At 42.8% G+C, this 20,823-nt stretch overlaps 1 protein-coding gene across 1 annotated transcript; it reads right to left on the bottom strand.

Annotated features, from left to right (window-relative positions):
- Window positions 1-912: 912 nt before the first annotated feature.
- On the bottom strand, window positions 913-1,991 carry gbp (glycogen synthase kinase binding protein). The gene has a single exon (XM_079164098.1). It carries the CDS (start codon window positions 1,872-1,874, stop codon window positions 1,347-1,349), a length of 528 nt encoding a protein of 175 aa, XP_079020224.1. The 5' UTR covers window positions 1,875-1,991; the 3' UTR covers window positions 913-1,346.
- Window positions 1,992-20,823: the final 18,832 nt, after the last annotated feature.

The raw sequence follows: 20,823 nt of genomic DNA, 5'->3' as shown, positions 1-20,823 counted from the left end.
ACTCTGTTCCCCTTTTCCGTCCTGTGCTTAATGCGAAGCACAGACTGTTGTTGTATTGCGTATGCGATGACAGCGAGATAGCCTTTCTATCTGCACAGTAACGAGCATTATTGTTGGAGGTGAATCCTGACGTGTGGAGCAAAATACGACTTCCTTCAGTGCAGCGGTGACACCTGGAGTGTGTGTGTGTGTGTGAGTGTGAGTGTGAGTGTGAGTGTGAGCAGCAGAGGGAGCTGACAGCAGCACAGAGGACTCCGGCTTGGACGGCCGCTCCGCCTCTGGAGCAAAACATGTTGTTCACCGGTGGAGTCATGCTGTGTGTGTGTGTGTGGGGGGGGGGGGGGGGGGGGGTATTTATAGGCTGATAATGAGCGCGTGTCCTTCAAGACCACGCTGTCCACGCTCACAAAACACAAGAGGCCAAATGTAGAGCAAAGACAGAGACTCTGCAGGAGGTTTTGGAAAAACAGAAAATGAGTTTTATTAAGACAACAAAAAAAAAAATAAGGCCTGAATACTCAGGAACAGGATCAGATGCTTCGGTACGAAGCAGGCGTGGTGACTTTTCTTTACACAGAGAAGAAACAAAATACAAAAAACAGATCACAACTCCTCACACGGAATCCCCAAAAAGGTTGAGAGAGCACCACAGAAGTGTGTTCACGTGACGACCTCCCCAAAAAAACCACGACAGACACACATCAACCCCCCCCCCCCCCCCCCGTGTTAACGCTCCTCTTCCATTAACAACAACAGTCTAGAAGAGAAACACGCTGCAGCTGCTGACAGAGGAGCAGAATGAGTCTGAGGAGGTCAGCGTTAGACTGTAAACAGAAGGTCTACTCAGACCATCAGAGTCTGGTCCGCCACAGCAGGGACCGGCTCACCATGAGGACCCCCCCCCCCCCCCCAAAACAACACATGAACGAGTTCCCGGATGTAGTGGTAAATAAGAAATGAATGAGCATCGACTTCCTGTCTCTGTTCATGACTCAATCACTGATCAGCCCCATTGTTCTCACGCACACACACACAGTCCCGTGTGAAGTGGGGTTTTGGTGTTAAAATCACACGAGAATCGCTTTTTTTTTGGGTGAAATAAACTCTTGTCCAATGAAACGTTGGTTTAAAGGTGGTGGTGGTTCAACCCCCCCCCCCCCCCCCCCCTCCTCTCCTCCTCCTCCCCAACAGGAGCCATTCAAACATCAACAGCGCGGCTCATTGGCCGGCTGGAGTAACAAACAAACGGATGAAATTAGGAAAAAAAACAAACGTAGCTACCAGTTCTGTGAATTTTTAAATCTAAAAAAGCAGTCCGCGCGTGTGTGAGTCCACCGGCCCCGGTATCAGCACGGCACACCGTCCGCCGCGGTGACACAGTCCGCTGCTGCGGAGAACTGGAGCCTCTTCACGGCCTCTTTGATCAGGTTCCCCGATAGAATCAGCTCCTGCAGCAGCCGGTGCGGATCGTCGTCGTCCTCCTCCGCGTCTCTCCTCTTCTTGTTGTTCCACGGTTTGATTCGGTGGTCCCATTCCTGGATGCTGTACGGGTTCGCCCGGTGGTTCCGGTTCCGGAGCCGCATACAGCAGCCGTGGCGGCGTTTCTGCGCCGGGGCTCCCGTGTCGCCGCCGCCGCTTCCTCCGCTGATCATGGCCGCCGGTTTGACGCCGCCGCCGCCGCCGCCGGTCGTGTTGCCGCCGTGCAGACAGGACACGGACACGGACACCGTCTTCTTCTTCTGGTGCCCGCCGCCGCCGCTGTGGTTGTGGAGCTGCAGCGCTTCGCCGATTTTCGTCACCAGCGCGTCCACTTCTTTGGAGTCGACGGTGACGGACTGTTCCAGAAAGATGTAGTTCTCCTTCCGACACGGCATGCTGGCGGGTGTGTGGTGTCCGCGGGGTTCGGGGTGTGTTGTTTGTCGGTATGACTGAGAGCCGCTCCTCGCTCTCAACACGCCGCTCGGTAAGGAACCAACAACCAGGGTTTGATTTGTAAACAATGGATGACGCGTTTTTGGACCGTACCATGTTCTCTCGCAAGGGGGAGGGGCGTTTTCTTTTTTTTTAAACCAAAATAAACTACACGGTTACACGTGACCCACGCGATGAATCATCGAGTTAAAATGTCATACATTTAAAATATCAGCGACAATTTCAAACCATTAAAAAATCAACTATAACGCTCGTTTGCGCTATTTTCTTATTACCGGGGATCCGGTTTCCCGCCTCGAACCCGACCACGCTGCTCCGTTGGTCCGCTCCGTTCAAACGCACATTACATAACTCATAACTGTCTGCTGCTGTCTGTCCAAAACAAACAAAGCACGGGTTTATTCCACGAGGCCTAATTCACCTCGGGTCTGCGCTCCACCTCTCGTGGTCTTATTTAAATGTGCAAACGTGCACGAGCGCGAGCTGCATTCATAATTCGTGTTGATGATCATCACAATGACATCAAACACAGTGCTGCACCAAAGTCTGTGACGAGAAAGCAGGAGTTTCAGCCATAATACCGCGAAAAATATACTTTATCACATATTATTATGGTGTCTCCGTGGTATCAATCACATGGTAACAAGCTGTCGAATATATGTATAAATGCTCACACATTTTGATACCAGTGACAATAGAATCTGCAGCTATTTATACCTTATATATATATATATATATATATATATATATATATACAACTACATGAGTCACAGCTACTAAAAATACAGTGTAAATGTGAACAAGGATGATAAAACATTTGCAGTCGCAGCATCATAGGTAAAATAATCCGCACGAAGCATAATTATGTATATAATAATAATAATTTCTTTGTCTAAACAATCACATCTATTCAAACCAGACGTGTTCAGAAGACGCCTCTCTGCACACTGCATGTATATGACGTAATATGATTAAATATCTATGACGCGACATTACAATCAGTCTGTAAAACTGTGTGTCAATACACGGATGCAGCTGACTGAGCGCGGTGTGTAAACGTGTGGAGCTGACACGCTGACAATAGGAGTGGAGAGTGTGTGTGCGGGTGCGTGTATGCGCGCGCGTGTGTGTGTGTGTGTGCGTGGGAGAACACCGTGTACATTTCTGTTCCTGAGAAACAGCAGCCGCGCTGAACCTGATGCTCCAGTCAGAGAGAGAGGGCCCTCGTGACCATACAAGGAGCTATACTATCACCTCCCAACACGTGGCCCCCCCGTCGGCCAATCAGAGGGCCCCGGCTCGGGTTTCCTGTGGGTTTCAGCGGCAGCAGCGGGTCCAGTCATACTGGAACCCGGAGAGGTTGTGGCAGTTGAGGAGTGACACCATCGTGTGAAAGCAAGATAAACGGTCCCCACTTCCTGAAGCAGAAAACAAACAACACTTCAGCAGTTTGGAACATACACATAGAATATTATTACTGTACATACACTGCTATTTATATACACGGTGTATTGATCGATGTGATGTCTGATCGCTCACATAGCAGCGCTGTGTTCAGTGTGTTTTACTTGTTTTCTGTCTGGTTGTAGAAGTGCTGAATACAAATGTTGTTCATGAATCAAACTGAAAATAACAATAGTTAGTTTGACTCTGTGTTTGACTCATAGAACAGAATCACACAAACAGATCGAGGATGAATCACTCGTCGTGTTTCCATAAACTATTTGTAATTTTGATTGGAAACAGATAAACATGATCAAACTTCCTCTATTGTGAAAGAAAAGTTTTTTACGTTAGCTTGAAGTGTTGTTTTTTGTCTTAGTTGAAAAAGAGTTGATGTGCTAAATGGGACGTGGGAACGTCTGCAGAATAAATTCTGACGTAGAACATTTAATTCACATTTACATTTATATTTTCTTTGTGTCATGACAGAATGTAACGTGATTCCAGCTGACATGAAGGAACAATTACAACTTTGTTCTTAAGTGTTCTCACGCATTCTCAAGCGTTCTAAAGCATTCCCACGCGTTCTAAACTCACGCGTTCTTAAGCGTTCTCAAGCATTCTCAGACGTTCTAAAGTGTTCTGAAACGTTCTCACGCGTTCTCACGCGTTCTCACGCGTTCTTAAGCGTTGTCAAGCGTTCTTAAGCGTTGTCAAGCGTTCTCATGCGTTCTCAAGCGTTCTCAAGCGTTCTCAAGCGTTCTCAAGCGTTCTCAAGCGTTCTTAAGCGTTCTCAAGCGTTCTTAAGCGTTCTCAAGCGTTCTCAGACGTTCTCAAGCGTTCTCAAGCGTTGTCAAGAGTTCTTAAGCGTTGTCAAGCGTTCTCACGCGTTCTTAAGCGTTCTCAAGCGTTCTCAAGCGTTCTCAGACGTTCTCAAGCGTTCCCACGCGTTCCCACGCATTCTCAAGCGTTCTTAAGCGTTCTCAGACGTTCTCAAGCGTTGTCAAGAGTTCTTAAGCGTTGTCAAGTGTTCTCACGCGTTCTTAAGCGTTCTCAAGCGTTCTTAAGCGTTCTCAAGCGTTCTCAGACATTCTCAAGCGTTCCCACGCGTTCTCAAGCGTTCTCAGACATTCTCAAGCGTTCCCACGCGTTCCCACGCGTTCTTAAGCGTTCTCAAGCGTTCTCAGACGTTCTCAAGCGTTCCCACGCGTTCCCACGCGTTCTCAAGCGTTCTTAAGCGTTCTCAGACGTTCTCAAGCGTTGTCAAGAGTTCTTAAGCGTTGTCAAGCGTTCTCACGCGTTCTTAAGCGTTCTCAAGCGTTCTCAGACATTCTCAAGCGTTCCCACGCGTTCCCACGCGTTCCCACGCGTTCTCAAGCGTTCTTAAGCGTTCTCACGCATTCTTAAGCGTTCTCATGCATCTCACCCGGACGTTGTGACGTAGAAGGACGTCACAACGTCCGGGTTAAAGGTCAGACGGTCACAGACAGTGAAGCTGCAGTGAGGGGTTCATGGTGCTGGACATCCGTTCATCGTCAGTGAGTCTGACTGCTAGAGAACCACAACGTCATCATCGTCATCGTGGCGCAGGTTTTATTTTAGACACAACGTGTGAACGGCCCTTTATTGAATCAAAACCTTCCAGCGAGAAGGATTTTAGTTGCTGTACTGGACCAAGGTGTTCCCGTTAATGTGTCCACACCCTGTGCAGTGTGTCAACAATCAGCATATCTTGAATAAAGGAAGCGAAAAAAATACAATTACACACACTGTCCAACAACATCTAGAGTCAAACGTCCCTTTATATTTGTGTCTCTACAGTGAAAAGTCGGTCCACAACACGAGGAAGTGAGCTGCCGGGAAAGTGGGTCACACACTTCCTCAGTCTTTCATGTTTTCCTGTACGTGAGTCAGCGGAGCCCGCAAGTACAATTCCTGTTTGTCTGCAACAGCAGCTGTTGCTCTCGCAGGTTCCCTGAACACACCATCACAACAGGAACGCTGTGTGTGTGTGTGTGTGTGTGTGTGTGTGTGTGTGTGTGTGAGACCTTCTGTAATCCCTCAGTGTGTTTGAGATAAACAGGGACGTTTAGGAGATTAATAAACCTTACAAATGACATCACTCACAGAAAACACTGCTCTGTTGTTGGGGGGGGGGGGGGGTCTCACTCACAGCTGTTGAGGCTCATCTGTATTTAGAGGCACATTCAGACCAACAATAGTCTTCCAGTTGGTGCTTAAAAACTAACCAGGAAGTCTTAAAACTCCGATGTTTTTGTCGTCTATAGTGGGAACCAATGGGCTCGGAGCTGAGAGCCACATACAGGAAGTCAGACAGCGTTGAGAGACGGAGCGGCACGTGGTTATGTTGACAGGAAGAGAAATGTTGAATATGTTCACCCTTACAAAGGGGGAAAGCTGCATGAAGTTTGGGCCACTGTGGCTAATTTGGAGGAAGTGTATCTTTAACTGTGGATCCTGTGCTCGGTCGCCACGAATCCTTTTTAAAACTTTCCTGCTTGTGATCGTTATTCTGGCGCTCCAACGCTTTTCTTTTGAACGGGCGGCCGTGGTGGCCGAGCTGAATGGAGGAAAAGAAAACAGGCCTTTTCAGCCCAGAGGATCAACTTTGATAGCAGTTGGAGGACAGCCAGCAAGCTTTGGGTTCACTGAGTTTGTTTCCCCCATTCAAAGAGAGCGAGGGAGGGAGGGAGGGAGGGAGAGAGAGGGAGACACACCCCTCACTCTCCCTCACAGGAATGTGAGGAGGTTGCACATGGCAGGAAGTAATATCAAAGGTTGCATTTGTTGCTGTGCCGTGAGCCTGCAGGCTGTCAACATGCACAGAAACATGAATTCATTAACAGCAAATTGAAGAGATAAAGTTATTGTTGTGCCTTCGAACGTGCGGCCGAAGGTTCACTCAGCTGATGTGGACCCAACAATTTAGTTCTTTTATCGCACTTAAAGGTTAAAACATGCCTCTTCTGTGTGCTGGGACAGCAGTGAGATGTGTCTCAATACGAATACTTCCATTCGTACACTTCCATGTAGTACACTGTGTACACTGTGTACTTACTAACAGGGCGTTGCCGGCTTGTTTGATCACTTGACAATTGAATTAAAACTTCACGTTGGACCAACCCAACGTGTCCTTATACGGTCCAGCAACACGTGTACATTTTTGGCTCGTTAAATGAATACGGCCTTTTCAAAATAAACTTCCATTTTCACAGGAAGCCGGTACTGAAGAAGTACAGAAAATAAGTGACAAATAAATCAACGTTGACTTCTGGTTTCACATGTGGAATGAGCAGCAGGTCTCGGTTTGTTGGATCCATCCACCTCCAACCTTTATAGTTAATAACATGCAAAACTACTTCGTGAGATGTCTGAATTACGGCACATGAATGCTGGACGAGACCAACCTGACCGACCGCAACCGCTGCTGCAGCTTCCTCGATGCCTTCTGCTACGTAGAAAACACGGCGACCAATGAGGGTGAGAAGTGTCCACCTGACTAAGTATTCATGGTTTCTTTTGTTCTCTTTTGAAGACTGTTTTCACGTAACGAGCAGCAATTGACACGTGTTGTGCCTTTTAATGAGATTGAATCGAAGACGACGGTGAAGCCAAAGCTTCACGTGTTAAAGCTGCATTCTCTCTAGTGTCCACCAGGGGGCGACTCCTCTGGTTGTATAGAAGTCTATGAGAAAATGACTCTACTTCTCTCTTGATTTATTACCTCAGTAAACATTGTAAACATGAGTTTATGGTCTCAATCTCTAGTTTCAAGTCTTCTTCAATACAGCATGATGTTCATTTAGTGAATTATAGTCTCAACTTAGTATTTCACCATCTTTTCTTCAAGCTAACTAAGTATTTATGGAAGTTAATTTTGAAAAGACTATATTCACATAACGAGCGGAAACGATCACGTGTTGCTGGACTTTTGCAGGAAAACGTATGAAAAATGATCATAAGTTCTCATACGATGTGTGAGGATACGTTGAATAAAACACCTGTTGGGTATCAGTGGCTCATGTTTGCTAGCTTTAGCTCGATGTGACTGAGTCTCCTGTATTTGTGCCTTTTTGCTGTGTTTTAACAGGACACAGGTTGTTTATTACAACAGGAAAACAAGAAGTAAATGCACATCTTCCGCTTCACGTCACCTCACGCTTACACAATGACATAATCCGACCCGTCTGGAGGCCGTGGAGACACCGTGTGCTCTGTATGTGTGTGAACATGGGCTCGCCATGAGCTGCAGACTTCAGGGGTGAAAAGTAGTTCCTCTGAGCCCTCCTTCCTCCTCCACCCCCATGTTGCATTGTGGGATTGATCAACAGAGATTATGTAATGACAGTTTGTAAAACTCCTGCTGGAGGCGTCCCGATTGCTTCACCCACAAGTTACTGATTCTCTGAACGTACGAGGAACTCGGGGCCCCCGGCTGGAGTTATGTAACACTGATTTATATATGTGTGTGTGTGTGTGTGTGTGTGTGTGTGTGTGTGTGTGTGTGTGTGTGTTTAACGTTTCGCTGACTGGAGAGCTTTGTGTTCAGACGGCGCCCCTCCCCCCATCCTTGGACAGGCCGACCAGCTTTCTCAATCTGAGCAATTTATCAAGTGAGTGGATCCCAGATGGAGCTTCTGAGTGGAGTGTTATTCATTCTGTCAGCTGAGTTTTTTAAAACCAAGCACTACGGTTCTCGTATTCCTGGAACTCTCCTCCACAAGTGTCTGTGGTATTTACACCAACTCGTGGACAGACTCTGTAAAACGTGACTTGTGTTTTAAATGAAGGAAATGAAAACATCCACAGCTTAATTTAATAGATTCCCGAAACTGCTTTGTGGTTCAGAAGGTTAATATATCAGTGATAGTCATTTAATAATATTATATGTTTATGTGTGTGTGTATGAAAGGGGCCACTTTACACAATATGTACTTTTACTTTTGACACTTTGGTTCATTTGAGTATGGAAGCCCATTCCTGCCAGCAAAAAAAAATAAAAAATCCACCCAAAAAAAAATAAAAAAATTAAATATCCACCCAAAAAATAAATAATATATATATATCCGTTTAATGGTTTGTCGCTTTTTTTTTTTTTTTTTTTTGTAACCGGAAAAAAGTAAAAAAAAAAAAAAAAAAGATTATGATGTTTGTTTTTTTTTGCTAGTAAAAGAGATTAGAAGTGCGCATGCGCTTCAGTGACGATCTCCTCACAGGTCCCTTCATCCCCTCGCCAGTCTTTCCATGAAAACGACATGCAATTCTACATATTAATACTTATAATGATATATAACATCTAACATTTACAAAAGTCACCAGTAATAGTTACCTTGTGTAGAATTGCATGTCGTATTTTTTCCGGCAAAAAAGAAAAAAAAAAAAACATCATCTTTTTTTTTTACTTTTTTCCGGAACAAATACGACATGCAAAAAAAAAAAAAAGAACAGAATCTTTTTTTTTTTTTCTGGGTAGATATTTATATCTAATTTTTTTGGGGTGGATTTCTTTTTCTTTTCTTTTTTTCGGGTGGATTTTTTATTTTATTTAATTTTTTCGGGTGGATTTTTTATTTTATTTTGCTGGCAGGAATGGGCTTCCATTTGTGAGTGCAGGACTCACTGTGTAACATTGAAAACACTGTGAACAATAAAAACAACTGAGGACACATGTATTTTTAAATGATGACTCTTTTTCTACTGTTGTGAAATTGTGACTCCAAACTGTCAAACCTAAAAATGGTCCGATCCTCTCATCGTGACCTCAAATGCCTCACAGACCCGACTGAACCAGTATTTGTTTTTCATCCATTATATGAAGTTTTCTAAAATCCGGCTCCCTTTGATATAGAAGTGAAAACATGAATATTCATAAAACATCTGTCCTGATGATTCGTCAGCGGATTTCAGCTCCGACCAACACAAACAGACCTGGCCGGTTTCCAGAGGCGCCATTAGTTCCAAACACACAGCGTTCCTCCGGGGACACGTTTGATCGTTGCGCCACAACTAGGAAGGAGGATGAAGAGTGAGTGAGCAGAAAGCACAGAAACACCTGTACGATTAAATACAACAGACCTGTAATGAACGTTAGAGAGCTGGGTGGTGTGTTTAAACGTGGCGCCGCATTCGTTCTGTACGGTGGCCCTGAGAGCTCAAACGTACGGCACATGAAGAAAACATCTTCAACAATTTGACAACATGTCGCTGCAAATAAGAGAAAACAACCAAATACAGAAACGCGCTGCAAGAAGCACCACAACACAACGCTAAGAGTTTCTAGTGGGACGGTAAAGAGTGTGGCACACGGCTGGGACTTGTCATGGTGTTTGGGTGGTTTTAGTATTTTATGACCAGCAAATCACACTGTGGTCGTTATTCCTAAATCAGCTTTATTACATCCCGAGATAAAGCTGACACTGAAACACTGGTAACAAAATAAAAGTTAATATTTTACTCACAGAGCTTTAAAGTGTTTATAATCAGATCAAAGCCACTGAGGTGGTTTCACTTTGACATAACTGGAAACGCTGTAGAATACATTTATTCACTACCGGACATACAGAGGATGTTAAGACGTTAATAACTTGTTTAAACGGAGGATAACGCGTCTGTTTAGGTTCAGTTGTTAAACTTGAGTGAACCCGAGGTGATCAGGGGACGCTGACACGACGAAGCACCGAGCTCCTCCTCACGAACGCCAGACAATGTTTGAGCTCGGCCGTAAAAAAACATTTGTACACAATCACAGTTTGACAAACCTGAGGTGAATGTTTCAGACAGAACAAACAGCTGTTGTCTCAGGGTTAAAACACCAACACTGGACAACTTCAACACACACACACACACACACACACACACACACACACACACACACACACACACACAGATGAAGACACACTCTTCTGTAGCTACGTGTGATGGGTTTATTGCTGAAACTGTGCAGCTTTATTGGGACTTTATCACATTTTACTACATTATTTTATGGCTGCACTATGATAACACACACACACATACACACATACACACACACACACACACACACACACACACATACACACACACACACACACACACACACACAGGTGATTGGATCAGGTACAATGTGTTCTGCTGAACTGTTAAATGTCTGTTCTTTCAGTTTCTGTTGTTATCTGCAGTTAAGTCGGCCATGTTTGAACACGCTCCGCTGAGATGAAGGATCGAAGCTGGTTTTATATATATATATATATATACACATATATATATATATACAGTATATATATATATATATATATATATATATATATATATATATATACATATATTTGCAGTATGTTTGAATTGACAATGGATTTCTTTCTTCTTTTTCTTCTTCCTTAAACTGAAATGAGCTCCGTTTGTTGATGCTGCTTTCCAAGGATCCCCTGATCCCCATGTATGTGTGTGAGTGTGTGTGTGTGTGTGTGTGTGTGTGTGTGTGTGTGTGATACAGTGGATCAGGGTCACAGCAGGGTGTGGCTTGTTGCCATGAAATAACAACAGAGAGCCTGAAAATCAACCAAGCAGCTACTATCACAGCCAATCAAACGCCTGGGCCTTTGTTTACATATGAGAGAGAGAGTGTGTGTGTGTGTGTGTGTGTGTGTGTGTGTGTGTGTGTGTGTGTGTCGAGAGAGACAGAGAGAAGAATGAAGAGAATATTTAATCGTCATTCATATTTAGTATTTTTACATTGTGTTTTTTGTGTGTGAATGATTGAGCTGCTTTATTTAAGGTTTCAATAAACTACAAACCCATGTTTACACATTAACATCCAGGACCGGTTTAACCTGTCAGGGGGTCCCAGTACAGGTCCTGGTGGACCCCCCACTGTGGTCCTTTGATTAAACACCAGGGTACAGCTCCTCTTCACGACCGGGTTTGGTTTCACCCACAGAGACCTGATACTGAACGAGACGTACACAGATTGATTGTATCATGTTTGACTGATGTTTGAGTGGTATTTTATTATTTTATTATAATACTTTTAGACTCTTTTTGTTGATATTTGCCGATGAATCTATTATCATATCTATAATCTATTGCTGAATTAAACACCTTTCCTTATTTTATTTTTGTTGTATTTGTTTTTATTTTCATAAACATTTTTTTCCTCAAGATATCAAAGTCAAAATGATGAATTAAAAGAGGCTCAGCAGGAAGCTTTTTAATTATTAATAAATGAAACGCCGGCAGCCTTTATATTCTGACTGAGTTCAGTGACTCTGACCTGCAGGTCTCTGACTTCCTCTCTGTTTGCTTCATGGTGGACGATGTACTCATTCGGTTACTATTTCTGAGAATCGCCTCCCTCCTCCCCCCTCCCTCTCTCCTCCCTCCCCCCTCTCTCCTCCCTCTCTATTGGTAATGAAGCCCAAGTGCTGAATGTTGTTGTTGAGTGTGGAGGAGAGAGAGCACATGGCCCAAAGAGAGAAAACAGAACTGTAGTTATAGATGTTCACACAGATATAATAGATTAGTAATCCCGATATCGAGGAATGGCCATGTTTAGTTGAAATGTGAATTATATATCAATTATTCAGAACATTTTTAAAGAACATTATTCCATATCATTAAAGGAGCAGAGACCCGGTCCACCGTGGACAGACCCAGATCCTCCAGCAGAGACCGGTCCACCGTGGACAGACCCAGATCCTCCAGCAGAGACCGGTCCACCGTGGACAGACCCAGATCCTCCAGCAGAGACCGGTCCACCGTGGACAGACCCAGATCCTCCAGCAGAGACAGGTCCACCGTGGACAGACCCAGATCCTCCAGCAGAGACCGGTCCACCGTGGACAGACCCAGATCCAGCTTCACCTGCAGCCTCGGACCGGCAGTCGGAGCTCCTGTCTGTTTTCTAAAGGGAGTCTGGTGCTCAGAGACACTACCACTTTAGTCCACAGGGGGCGACAAACTCAACACAACATGAAAGTTCCTCACATTAACGTTAATCAACGTATCCTCATACAACAGTTCGTATGATATCGAACAAAAGTTGCTCCTCATTTTTCGTGGGTTTTCCTACAAAAGTCCAGCAACTCGTGTCAATTTCTGCGCGCCACATGAATCCAGTCTTTTCAAAATAACAGGAAACAGGAAAAACATTGTTGTTTGGGTTTAAATAACTAAAGAAGTGCTGTTACTGAAGTACACAAGTTACGTGACAAATAAATCAACATCGACTTCTCGTTCCCCGTGTGAAAGAAACAGCGGTCTCCACCTCCACTCCCACCCTGTGTGGGCTTTTATTGCTTCGTCTTCATACTTCCTCATTCATAATTACATGGATAACATATGCAATAATACAGTATATGATCAACAACATACATATTTAACCTGACTTGTGCTTTGTGTCAAAGCTAATAATGTATCCTGTTTTGACTTAAATCAACAAAACAATGAATAAATGAATCAGCTAAACACAAAAACACACACACACACACACACACACAGAGATGGACCTGATGCCCTCTGATATTTAATCAACAGTCACTCCAGCAGCCAACTGGCGTTCAGCCCAGACTCAGGAATAAACACACAGTCTAAGCAGGTTTTAAATAAGTAAGAAACGTGACAACATTAAAGGACAAGTTCACACTTTCTTTTCTTACACAGTTACGAGATGGAGGACAAAATCCTCAATCTGGGATAATAAGAGGCTTCAGCAGTCTGGATTAGAAATATGAATCTTTGTGCGTCCGTGAACAACATTTCATTATTTATGACAGGCGATGGAGCCAACGGTCACTTTAAAGCACACGTGTGAGAAAGAAGGCGCTAATTAAGGAACCAGAAGTCTGCAGCGCGGATCAGAACTTATTTGTGTAATAACATAAATAAATCCGTCTGAGGTGTAACTTTTATTTGGGTAAGATTCACCTGCCATGATATTAGAGTTATAAATAAAAACCCTCTGACTGGTGAATACTGGTTTATGTCACAACAGAGTTGGATTCATTTTTAATGGAATGGACTTGGAAGTTCACATAATGCGTGACAGCCATGTTTCGACATGGACCAAAGATGTGAAACAAAGCAAACAGTGACTGAGCGAGCGGCCGCCATCGACCCGTCACGTCTCCACGCTGCAGACCTCGTGTGAGTTTATTTCTGTCCCTCAAACCCGTCTGCCATCCCTCTAGGAAGCTGCTGACTGTTTGGACTCTGAATATAGATGCTGAGCACATTTCACAACGTGACACTGCAAAGTCCCGCATCTTGTTTGTTTAGTTTTTTACATCTGGTTCCAGACCCTCTGGATCACTGACCGACTCAAACGGGTCCTGCGTTCCTGGTTGAACTGAGCCAATCAGGGCTTTCTAAGAATATATGGACGCCATCTTTGCTGGAGATGTTTGCAGCTCTTCAGGTTGTTTTCGACTTTTAGGAACTAGTGCCAGTTCAAAACGTTCCCTGTTGGGAACGAGCTGATTGTTTGCAGCTTTCTGGAGAACTGTTTATCCAAACAACTTCAAACTCGACAGTGAACTTCCTCTGGTCCTGATCAACAAACCCGCCAAGTCTGAAATCGATCGGATAAACAGTTGTCTAGAAGATTACTATTAATTGTGTCCTCATTGATCTCCGGTCTCTCTGGATGTTCGGCGGTGTAACAGTTAATGTTGTAGCGAGCGACGGAGAGCGAGCTGTACCCAGCATGCCGTTAATGCCATTGCTCCTAGCAACCGTTACCACAGCTTCTTTTTGATTCCTGTGAGAACTTATTTTACCAGTTTGTTACGTAACCTACGTTCAGCACGCTTTGTACCAAATGTACGTATTTAATGTAACAAACGTTATTTTAACCCAAAACTGAGATCTTTTCCTAAACCTATAACCAAGTAAACCTAAAAACTAACGACGTTTATATTAATAATACAATATACATGTAATGACACACCGTCACTGAAACGTCCAAAACCGACGCTATAGACGGATTTCGTAAAGCAAAACAGTTTGAAGACAAGAGGAAAAACTGGAGGGAAATAAATAACAAGGAGAGCTGGACATTCATTGGCTGTTGAAAGCCGAATAATCCCAACTGTCTGAACATAACACATGTAAAATAATTGAATGTAGTAAAGTAGAAAGTATGATATTTATCTCTGAGAAGTAGTAGAGGAGAAGTAGAAAGAAGTAGAAAATACTACCATACTACCTCTAAAATGTGCTGCACAGTACTTCTACACCACAGTACATGAGTAACTTTTGAAGGTCCGTCCCACAGTGGGGACCGTACAAAATGTCCTCACTTTCCATAATGTCCTCACTCTGAAGGATTTAAACGCACAATGGTCCTCACAAAGATAGCTGTACGAGAAGCCACACACACACAGTCGTACCTGAAGACATGCTCAAACAGGTGTTAATTGGTTTGATTTTATTTAATCCAGGTTTAATTTTCTGAGCTTTTGCACCACAAACAAAGGCATCAACCAATCACGTTGTTCAAAACGTCAGGCTGGTGTCTTCCAACGTTAGTGGATTTAACCAAAAAAATATTCTAATAAAATCTAATTTGTTTTTGTCTTTATTGTGTTCTGGGGTCACAAGCGTCCCTGCAGTTTGTCAAAATGACATGTCTGAAGACGGAATAGCTGCTGCAATATAATAGATAGGCTGCAGGTCCTAACTGAAGCTAGCAGGAGAGCTAACGCTAACCAGTTAAAGGACAAGGCTCGAGATATGCTGTTTGTTTTCCTGTCAACAAACCCAACAATGTGTTTTCAATACTTTCTGTGCATTGGTTCCTTCTGAAGACATAAACCTTCACTGATATATATATATATAGAGCGTTAAAAAGAGGCCCAGTAAGATGTTTGCTGTTGTTTCTCTTGGGCGAACTGACCCTTTAAACAGTGACCGTAAATCATTACAACACTTGCGTTGCAAAAATGTGCGCGCACACACGCACACACGCACACACGCACACACACACACACACACACACACACACACACACACACACACACACACACACACACATGTGCTGATATGAATGAACTCAAAGCCCTTTCGACTGACGGAGCTCAAGTCACTCTGGAACTGTTTCAATAGGCTCATTCAAAACGAGGGGGTGGAGCCAAAAACAAACAGCGGTCAAGGAGGTAAACCGGAAGTCACAGAAACAGTGACTTCCGGTTAGATACGATCTGTAGGTTTATTCATGTGTTCATAAATATATACATTTATGTGTATCTGCATTGTGTTCTGTCCTTTCTTCTTTTATGTCGATAACATATATCTCTCATATATCATGTGTCCTATAAATAAGTTGCATTACTATTATTATTATTATAGAGCGTAAGTATTCATATTAAATAGGATTTTCTTCAAAACGTGGTGTTTTGTTGTCAAATCTAAGAGCCAATCAGCTCTCTGATCTGGAGACGGCCAGGCGTTTCCCATAATGCACTGGGTCATGCAGTCGATGGAGAGCAACCGGCTCTAAAAACTGCAGCTCCGGCCTCGATCCCGTGAGGTTATCGTTGACCACGTGCTCATGACGCCGGAGCAAGTCGGGATCAAGTCGGACGCAAATCTACCCAGCATGCATTGTGTGCTGCGATCGCAGCGTTCTTGTCTTCCGTTCAGCTCATCTGTTTCTCAGCCTCCATCTTTGCCTTGTTTTGGATGTTTTTGATAACTTCAAACACTTTAAAATCACTTTTCCAGGTTTTGTAGAAAGTTTTGCAAATGTAAAACCTTCATGGTTCACCATCTGGATTTTGGCGGTGGCCATCTTGTTTTTTGTCTTTAGCCATCCTGGTTTGTGTTATTAAGGGCTATCATCGTTTATATAGTTTATCATATTATTATTATTACTATTGTAATTGTTGGTGTTATTATTATTATATAATGTGAATTGTTATACTGCTAATAATCACATCAATCATAATAATACAATAATGTACATTTACAATATGTCGGCAAGTAAATGACATATTTATGAACATTTGTATTTATTTATTTATTCATCTATTACATACGTATAAGTGATAAACTAATGATAATATATGAGGTGACTCAGCAGTACCGCCTGCTGCCACCAGAGGGCAGCATGTCTCTATGAAATATGAGGTTCAACGTTCTTGTTTCATGTTGTTGACATATTAGAGTTAAAGGTTTTTACAGAGGTTTATGAAATCTCTTTATATCACTTCATAAATCAGAAAATACTGTCAAGAGCCATAAAACAAATCAATTCTCTCCATGTTTTTATTAATATAATGCAGTGGCGGGCCGTCAGGGCCTGCAAAGCCTTCTCTGCTGGCCTAAACAGAATCACAAAGTTATAGCTATTTTATAATTTAATATTTTTTCTTAAATACATTTAATTTTTTCTTATATGTATTATAATTTATAAAAATATTTTTCCCATTATCTCATTTTCTCATTGCACAGCTACTGTGCTCCTCAGTTGCTCTGCTTCCAGTGCAGCTTGTTTTAAGTAGAGCTTTTATCCAATCAGATTTCACCTCTGTGTCTCTAGGTAGAAGAGAGGCCCCAGCCTGCAGACTCACCAGTGCTGGCATGTGCAGTTTAAATTGAATGGGGACGATATTGTTGATTCAACCAATCAGATCTTTAGTTTGGGATTCATGGCCCCACCAGAGCGGTTTGCAGGCCAAGTTACGTCAGCTCAGAGTCCAGATGCCTCTCTGCCATCAAGGTGCAGAGTGTGCTGTGATTGGTCAGTGGGCGGGCACGTGACTATGTGCCCGCGAAACATGATTGCTAGCAGAGCTTTGTAGCAGACAGAGTTCAAGTGGAAATATTTGATAGACATTTTACCTAGCTTTGTTTTTTTAATATGAAATGGCGGAAGGAGGAGAAACGGATTTAGTGGCGGAGTTACTGGGAACGCTTTTCTCAAGAAGGACATTTCTGAACAAACTGGACAGTAAGAAACACCCCACAGCTAGCAGCCCTGACCAGCCAGGAAAATGATTTGTATGCAGCGTCGGAGAAGCGTTGCACATGTTATGGCTGTGAATGTGTTTCATTTTAACTGAGCGTTGGTACTTTTGGAGAGACTCCAGTGGATCTACAACTCACAACCGCGGCCCGCCCTTCGCCGGTCCACGGCCGAAGACGACCACCGAACGCGGTCGAAGGCGACCACCGTACTGCGGCGGAAAACGGACCACCGACCGGCCGCGGAAGACGGACAAGCGACCGGCAGCGGAAGATAACCGAACGTCGGTCGAAGACGACGACCGAACAGCGGCGGACCACGGACAACCGACCGGCGGCAGATCCGGTTGGACTTCTTACTGGAACTGATGTACTGGGATTAAACTCTTTGTCAGCATAGACAGCATTTGGTAAGTGAACTTCGTTTGTTTACCTCTACTGTTCATTTGTCTATCGTGGCGTTTTTATGAATAGTATTTGAATGGCTCGTGCTCGTGTGGTGGAATGCGTGGATCCGCTGCAGGTCTGCTGGATTGATTTGTTGCTTTGTTGTCATATGAATATATGCGACTGCTCTTGTGAGTTTGGTATTGTGTTACATTGATTTGGACTATATTGTCCGTTAATGACGCAGCGTCCCGTCATGCTCGTATTCATGTATCTGCACATTTTATTTCATTTATGAAATGTTGCAGTGTTATGTGAATATGCGGCTTTTACACGAAACAAATAATAACCCGTAGCTGTGACGTCATAATGAGGTTATTAGAAGTGGAGAGCAGCACAGAAGGCCCAGGTATAAAATCCACGGCCCGCCACTGATATAATGTATAGATGAGTGTGTGAGTGATGTGTGAACCTTCAGCACATAGAGAGGAATGAACGTGTGAAGTTTGGTGTGTGTAAGAGCTGCTAAGTGGAGATTTATCATCAGAGTCTGAGAACAAACTCATTGAGAGAAAACGTCCTTTAAAGAGACGTTTAGTTCATTACAGACGTTTAGAGACTCTACAGGTGAAGAGTTAACACATGAACTCATAGATATCACCATGAAGCTTCACCACTTCATCACTCACACTAAGAGGAGGATTTACTGTGTTACAAATTAATGAAAATGTTATGTTTGAATATGCAAATTGGGCATTATGTAATGGCAACTTTTGGTGAATTTAGGAGAAATCTACAGAAACAAACAGACAAAGTATGAAATAAATGATTTATTTCCTCTAGTTTGAAAGAAGACGAGTTATGGAGGAAAAACAGACCAGAAGCATTAAAATGATGTTTCTGCCTGTGTTGTGTTCATGACATTCTGATATTATAGATTTATGTTTTATTATTTAAAGGTGAATCAAAGACATCAAGTGATTTATTATTGGACTTCCTTCCTTTGCTGCTATTTTGTAGTAAAAATACGTTTCTTGTTCTTTCAGTATTTCTTTCTGTCCCGTGTTTAGCTGAATCTCTTTGGTTCTGTGTTTACTGAACCGTTCAGGGTGGAAACAGAAGTTCAGCAGAATAAGATATAAAACGGTGAGAGTCAATGAAACGCAGCAGATACAAAGCCTTCGTTTGCTCTGCTGAAGCTGCAGATGCGTGGACCTCTGCCTGTGTTGAGTCTGTCTCTGGAGGAGCAGCTGAGTGAGGGCGCCACCATGAGGCGGAACACCAAACTACACCAAACATCACTTCTGTTCTACTACAAAAACTCCTTTAACGCGCGAAGACGGAGACGCGTGTCCCGTCTCCACCCGGATGACTGAGTGTCACTGAGTTCAGCTGATGTGAAGTGATTGTTGTCTTCTTCGTGTTCATCATATCAAACCCTCCTCTTCATCTCCTCCTCTTCATCTCCTCCTCTTCATCTCCTCCTCTTCATCTCCTCCCGTCTGGATGTGTAAAAACACCAGATCCACTTCTTTTAAAGCAGCTCGTCCGTCGCGTTGCATCATCTTCAAAAAGCCGCGTTCAACGAGGCGGCTCGCTTCGGCCGTGTGAAAGGGATGATGGGTAATGAGGTGGGGGGGGGGCAGCAGAGGGACGTGGTACACAAACACACAAACACACAAACACACACCTTTATGCTCAGATTCATGCAGCTTATAATTTCCCTTCAGGCGAAGAACTCACTCAGGAAATACAACATGCACACACACACACACACACACTCACAGACACACACACACACACACACACACACACACACACACTCACAGACACACACAAACACACACACACATGAGACACTAGGGTTCAACCAGTTCTCACTAAGGAAAGGTCACCTCAATAATGTAAAGTGGTTTTCGTGTGGAGGGCATGTTTTTGTGGTGGTGAAGAAGCCAAAAGTTTCTCCAAGTCAGTAAAAACATAAAAACTAAATCTGACTTCAAGACGAGTGAATATTTAATTCATAAAGACTTGTGACGAGCTAAACCTACGAAAGATATTGAGCCGTAATTTGTAGATATCCCACTAAATAATTTTGTACGTTGTGAACGTCACGAAGTATAAAGATCGCAGGACGAGTTCAACAACCGCCGTTCGTTCCTCGTGTGAAACAAGTTGATTTATTTGTCTGTTTATTTAAGTTGTGTACTTCAGTAGTTCATTGAGCTCAAATTATGATCTTTTCCTGAACACAACTAAATAGTTTTGTTGTCTAAACTTAACTAAGTTGTTTTCTTGTGAGGACAGAAGTTTATTTTGAAGGAATGGACTCGAGTCGCTGAACTTTAGTCGGAAAACGTGAAGTAACTTTTTGTACGATATCAAACATACGTTGAAATGAATTTGCATCTTAAGTCAAAACGTTATCATTAAATATTAAATAAATGGAAAATATATCTACAGAGCAGTTTATTAAAATGACACAACTAACAGATTTTGACGAATTTGATTTCAGAGAATTATTTGACATCAATTTAGTCTTTAAGTAGAAAACATCTGTTTGCAAAAGTAGTTTTTGTATATTTAGCTCCTTCTTCAGGTGAACAAACTGCAACTCACTAATACAAAATAATTCATTTAAATAAGGTGGAAAAATAGTAATAACACAAAACTGAGAAAGAAATATTAGGACAATAAACCGTGAAACTAAAGAACATTTAGAACCTTATTATTATTATTATCATTATTATCATTATTATTACTATTATTATTGTAATATTCTTTATGATTTCCATCCATTTAGTTAAAAATCTAAAGAAAATACAGATAATTTATGAAGTAATAAAGCCAGTAATTTTATTGTAGATATATAAAATACTTCACGAGTGCAAATAAAAAGTATTTTAAAAATAATATAAATATAAACAACATAAAACCATTTTAGGAATATCAAGTTGTTTTTTTGAAAGATAAAAATCTAGAAAAAGAGCTGCAGACATGAATTCACCCAAATGTGTTCATTACTGCAGTACAAATACACACACACACACACACACACACACACACACACAGGATCAGACTCGCAGCTGATTTGACAAATTT

This window comes from Pholis gunnellus, assembly GCF_910591455.1.
Source record: "Pholis gunnellus genome assembly, chromosome: 8".
NCBI classification, from domain to species: domain Eukaryota; kingdom Metazoa; phylum Chordata; class Actinopteri; order Perciformes; family Pholidae; genus Pholis; species Pholis gunnellus.
The sequence above is the reverse complement of the archived record's forward strand: the minus strand, read 5'-3'. Positions and strand labels throughout refer to the sequence as shown.